The sequence below is a fragment of the Teleopsis dalmanni genome, chromosome 1, assembly GCF_002237135.1.
Source record: "Teleopsis dalmanni isolate 2A chromosome 1, ASM223713v2, whole genome shotgun sequence".
Classification (NCBI taxonomy): domain Eukaryota; kingdom Metazoa; phylum Arthropoda; class Insecta; order Diptera; family Diopsidae; genus Teleopsis; species Teleopsis dalmanni.
The window spans coordinates 13153857-13160191 of record NC_051846.1 but is presented as its reverse complement, the minus strand read 5'-3'; the positions used below and the strand labels follow the sequence as shown (position 1 = coordinate 13160191).

The 6335-nt window shown below is 30.2% G+C and overlaps 1 protein-coding gene across 1 annotated transcript; it reads right to left on the bottom strand.

Annotated features, from left to right (window-relative positions):
* Window positions 1–619, bottom strand: LOC119675641. Its single transcript, XM_038086878.1, has 2 exons — window positions 395–619; window positions 1–273 (listed from the first exon to the last, which is right to left on the bottom strand). The coding sequence occupies exons 1-2, from the start codon at window positions 590–592 to the stop codon at window positions 52–54; spliced, it is 420 nt and encodes a 139-aa protein (XP_037942806.1). The 5' UTR covers window positions 593–619; the 3' UTR covers window positions 1–51.
* Between the last annotated feature and the right edge of the window lie 5716 nt (window positions 620–6335).

Here is a 6335-nt window from a genome sequence, read left to right as displayed (position 1 = left end):
ATATTTAACAAAATATGAAAGTATAATTGAAATTTTTTCAAAACACACGCTTCAGCGTCTCAGGAAGTAGGGATACGTAGCAGTTGCATACGGATATGTGGCATAGGAGTAGGAGCCGAGATAAGGTGAAGTGTAGGCGGCATAGTACGGAGCAGTATATGCCGGAATTGCTGGAGCGGCTACTGCAGCAACTGGTGTAGCATAGCTGACAGGTGCTATCAAATGTGGCTTAGCGGAAGTGTATCCCAGCAAAGCTAAAAGACAGACAATCAACTGAAAAACGGAAGTATAAAAATAATTAAATCACATTAAATTATATTAATTGAATTGTTAAAATTTAATAATAATTTTAAAATATTTCAATTTATGTTTAAATTACGTTTGTTCAACTCACCAACTTGAACATTTTATATAAAATTCCAATTCTCTGTGTAGCTTGAGACGTGGGTTTGGTGGTTCTGACGTTCACTTCAGAAATGCCAATCATTTTTATACGTGCACTGGGCAGAATTTTTTTATTGAAATGTTTGTGTTTGTCTCGGCTCCCGGTTTCATTGTCATATCCAAAAATAATCAATTTGTAATAAACCATAAAAACATATTTATTATAAATTATATTTTGTTTGACATTGTAAAGCCTCTTTTCATAAAGCCTCCATTCGTACGTTTCCCGCACTTCGTCTACCGACGAATTTTAAACGCTTCAGTCTGTGCAGCTTTCGTACGTTACAAAAATTATAATTATCCATCATTCCGTCGATTTTGCACTTGTTGTGAAGAATGGTTTGTCCAGTAATAACTTTTGTACCGATTTGGTTCTCACGATTAAACATTACGACCATATGTGAAACATAAAATATTTTAAATGATTTGTACAAAGTTTAATTAAATTCATTTAACATATTACAATATTCCAATCTTTAAACTCTTCTCTACTAACTTTTCATTGCTTGTGTATTTAGAATAGTAAAATCGAAGAGATACGTGTACAGAATTAATGTGTGGATTGTTTGTAGAGTACAGTACCGGATTCATTATTATTTTTAAGGTGTGCAGTATTCAGAAATGTTAAGCTCATTCATTTTTTATTATTGGTTAATGTTGATTTGATATTAATTATTTTAACTACCTCAAAGATACTTTTATAACTTCAGTTTAGTTTATTTTCCAACAGTCTCTTAATTTAATTGCCATTTCAAACATTTTTATGTAGATTTGTGTGCCATAGCAACCCTCATAGTAAGTATGAGAAGTAGTGGCCAAACTATTTCATCGTAGTTGTAAATATATTATTAATTGATCGAAATTGTTTTAATTCATTTAGTTCTAGAATATACTAGGTTGGTTACACTAGCAGGTCTGCAGATATCCTTCCGCTGCCCATATTTAGCGAATTTTTGCCATTTGCTAATACATTCCTAGCAAGAAATCTTAAGAAATGAAAGAGGAAAATGAAAAAAATTTAATTTAATCCCTTACCGATGAATCTGTCAAAAAAACGTTCCCCTAAAATCTGTTTCTTCTGGAAGCTTAAGCTGGCAGTCACTGACAAAATGTTTGCAAGTCATGTCAAAAACAAATACAGTGTAGTTATTTTTATTGACAGTCAAGCAGCAATGAAACCCCCATTAATCTATCACAAAATCTCAACAACTTAAAGAATACAGAGCAGAAATTAGTGAGCAAACCGATTAACTTACATTACACTCATCTGGGTTTCTAGACTTAGAACAATTAAATGGAATGAAAAAACAGACAGTTTGCCTTGCTTTGGTGCTTTCTGCATATATTCCCAGCGGTGCTGGTTTATATATCCCCCCCCAGATCGTTATCAGAATTGCAATTTTCATCTTTCATAAAAATATAAACCAAAGGAGAGTTCTAGATCAATAGAAACACAACAACTACTTAATCTGCTAAATACAATGTAGATAATATACCAAAATCTGTCAAATTATTAAGAAAGGAGAATGAATTTAAAAAAACGGACACGAACTAGAAAAAGAGTGCCAACTAACAACACTAAAAAAGAAACAAACAAGCAATTTTTTATCAAAAAGTCTAATTTTTTTATCAAAATGAATAAAAAAAAATATTTGTGCTATGTTAATGTCGACGTTTATGATGTTTGAATACCTTTTTTCAAAAAATATATAATTTACACAATTTAATTGTATTAAAAAGAAGAAAAAAATATTACAATAAAAAAAGTGCCAGTTAAAAGCATTAAATAAACGAAAAATATGTTTCCTTTTTTCAAATTTATATAGAAAATCTAAAATCAAGGTTGCTACTTGATGTTAATGTATAACCTTTTAAAAAAGCTTTTCGAAAATTCATTTTGTATTAAAGAGGGTGGTGAAATTTTCAAAACATGATAACAGAGCGAACAGGAGTGCTAATTCACAGCATTAAAAAATGAAGGATATTTGTTTTATAAATGTATGCACTTTATTTTTATACAATGTCAAAGTTAATGTTTTTAAATGCCTACAAATATTTTTTAATACATTATTATACTGGATAAGGTAAAAATTTAGAAAAAAACAATAACAGAATAAGAAAAGATCGCCAGGTAATAGCACTAAAAAAACGAAGAATAATTTTTTTAAGACTTTTTGCCAGATAACCGTAAAATGCTGATGTTAATGCTTTAACTGTTTAAAATCTATTAAAACCGAGATAATACAATTATATTTGTCATGTTGTAATATCTAATTATTAAAAAATAAAATATTAGAAACAATTTCCTGAAATATGTATATTCAATATGTAACATAAACTTATTTATTTACATATTTAAAAAGAGCTCGTTTCTAAAATCATTTACACAAATTTCATTGTTTTCCATCATCAACAAAATAAGATTTATTAAATTTGTCTGTTGATATCCTTGCTTCACTTATAACTACCCCATTCTATTGTTGAAGTCTTCTTTCTTCCATATACTCTACTTAACATACTCTACATACTGGGAATACACATTTACATTCCTCAAACAGTTTCCGATAAACAGCGTTTCCGGTCTTAAAGTTTGTGCTCGCAAGTGATTTGCTGTCTGACTGATTTCGGTCTTACGTGTTAAAGGTTACGCTTCGATGCGAACCTTCGCATGTTTCCATAAAATAAGTTAAATGAGTATGTAAGTATGACACCTAACATATTGATTCCTTAATACTTAATACTGCTCCCAACAGGGAAGCGTTCACCCAGCCAACTAAAAGCGTATTAGATTGAAGAATATGTTTGCTCCTTTGTGCTTAACATTGTTAATACAAAAAAATGTTGCCGATAAAATTTTATATGTTTCCGTTTGACTGGAGTTGTTGCAACATTACGATTTTGGCTTCTGCCAAAGGATGAAGGATATACGAGTATTTGCTGTTTGTGTGATAGGATAATGATGATGCTTCTGACAGCGATGAAAGCGCAAAATTTTTAGTGTTTTCATATTGCTGTCGCTTCAGTCACTTCAGTTGCTTCCGTTGGTTTTGTTGCTCCTGTCATTTTTGTTGTTGCTGTTGTTGTTATTGTTTTTGTATGATTATTACATGTAATATCATATTTACGATGTGACATATTGCAATGGTAAGCAATCCAACATGGAAAATCTTTTAAGAAAATATTCGCATTTCATTGAATGAATTGGACTGGAAGCTGTAAAAAAATGCATGAAATTTGAACTTAAAATATTTTTTAATGGAAAAATTGTGCAATATTCCTTCTGGTTATTGCATTAAGCAAAAACTGATAAAGTTTTTTAATTAAAATATGTTTTCTTTAAGAAAATTTTGGTTAACCATGAAACCATAACATGAAAGTACATATTTTAGTATTAGAAAGGTTTAACTGAAGGAAAATATCTTATATTAAAGTCAATTTCTTTGCCATAAAAAAGGATTAAATTTGTTTGAAAATTAATTAAAGTGGTAAATAAATAAATATTTAATTATCATAAATCAATAAGACAAGTTAATTTATAATATTAAATTAGTTTGATTGGATTAGTATATGGGAACTCTCTATATGGAAACTGAAGCGAGGATTTCTAAATATATATATACTCCTTTCTTAATGGTTGATATTTTTGTTTATATTTGAGGTACGATTACATCAAGAAATTGTTAAAAAGAAAAGGCAACGTTAATAAAAATATAATATCCTCATTGAAATCTTCTCATTAATATATTATATACCTATTTTTATATAGTAATAAGTAAGAAAAGCATATACGAGTACGTTCATAAGAAGCTTAACATTTGAAGATTAAAAGTTATACGTTGAATTCGTTTAATTGAAATCCAGATTATTATAAACAACATCAATTTGATGAGGATTATAACTTATATCTTTATAAATATATTAAATTAGAACAATTTTTTGCATTTCATACACTAATTTAGTTAAAAGTTGATGTAACGTCGTTACATTACATTTAGGTAAATGAAAATAAAGTAAAATCCCTGAATCAGAAGTTTCTTATCTGTGCTTGCATAAAAGGATTCCATTTGCACCTTACTGCATATTTCAAACTTTGGAATCCAGTCCCTTTAGTTGAAAAAAATATTTTTATTTTTCTAACATTTAGCCAACTCACTCGCATTTGATTATATATTCCTCATTGGTTATTATTTTCGTGCTGCAACTCCAAAAATCCTTTAAAGCTTACAACATCTTCCGACACAACTTTGAAGCATCAGAAACGTTGCTTTTATTCCAGCTTTTGTGCTCCTCAGCATCGCATTTAGATTTTTGTTTTATTTTCGTGTAAGTGAAATCAGAATCAGTGATGCGGCAATGGTTCCAGTAGAAAGGACAAAAGGTGAAAGGTGCTATTTAACGAGGATTGCTGCTATGGCTTGTTGCTTTGGACGTTACTGCATTCACATCGCACTGACGTTTGTGTTGAGACATGCGCTTAAATAAATTCGACCTTATTTTTATTTCCCCCTTTTCACTTTGCTGACAAGTCAAAGTTGATTTCACTTATTTCATTTTCGGGTTGGAGAGAGGTGGGAATGGAGTGTTTTAGTGATGTGCAAAGTTTGGGTATCGTAACCCCGTTTATGCATTCAAAATCATTTTGGACAGTCAATAGAATTTTTATCGCATTGGTAGATTTACATAAGGAAAGTAAAATATATCAAGGGAATGGGCTACAAATGACTCCACGTATTAACTGAAATATATTTTTAATATAGTTGATATAGTGTTGATATAGCACATTGCTTCATATAAATATATATACGTTAACTATATATGTGAGGTGGCTCAAAAATAGAGAAAATATAATAGCACGATTGGATCTATAAATCCCGAAATTATATTGGGAAAGATGAGAGCGAACCCAGAGAGTTAGCGCCCGATAGAGTCATATGTGATTCAAGTTCCCAAAATGAAAAAATTAGACCTCGAAAGGAGAAACAGAAACTAGAAAAATAAATAGTGCAAACATCAAGAAAATGCGGTGAAAAAAGTGGTGGTCTGGACACAGATCGAAAATCACAAGAGTGTGGCTTGAAATGCCAACACAAAAGAGACCCTCCTCGAAGTAATGCGAAAGTGGTTCCGGGGAGGAGTAAGTCTCGCCTAAGAGTTAGTGTTTTAGTCCGTATACTGCATATTAATTATAGGGAGTCGGAACGACGACGGTCGGTTTGATGGTACATAAGGTATTCCACCTCCACAAAAAAAAAACAACAAAAAAACTGTATAGAACAAGTTTTTTTTCCAAATTTGCAACTAATAACAACTCTGTGTGTGTACATATACTTCTCTGAAGGACTTGAGACAATAAAGTTTAGAGAAGAATATATAATAAAAGGGTTTTTTTGTCTCTCGAGTGGGGTGCAGTACCTACCTAAATGAAAGATACTTCACTTTTGGTATGAATTTCTCTTAATATCTTAAAAAATGTTTAGGATTGCATTATTTATTTTTGATTCTTTAGATAAAGTCCTTGAAATTTTTAATATAGCAAAATAAAAATGGTTTTTATTACGATAAAAAATTAAAAACAATTAAAAATTTAGCAATTTAATTGTCCCATTGCAATGTTTTATAAAAAACAAATAATTATATCAAAATTGTAATGCTTGGGTTTATAAAACAACATCGGTTCGATCAGGATGAGAATTATAGTACTCATTGTACTAACTAACATTCATGGACCTAAATATAGTAACGAGTATGAAAAAGGCGCTCATATATCTATTCGAACACAACTTGAAAAGTCCATATAAAAATTTTAATGTCATAAGAATGTAAAGGAGTTTTATAAGGATAGGAATTATAATTTTCATTATTATTATATTGCATAGTTTTAACCAAGGCTT

What these genes read in the sequence shown, in the direction of transcription:
- LOC119675641 (XM_038086878.1), bottom strand. Translation starts at nt 592, where the DNA reads ATGGTTTATTACAAATTGATTATTTTTGGATATGACAATGAAACCGGG. An exon ending in TATATAAAATGTTCAAGTTG is followed by an intron (nt 274 to 394) that starts GTGAGTTGAACA and finishes TCCGTTTTTCAG; the next exon opens with TTGATTGTCTGTCTTTTAGC.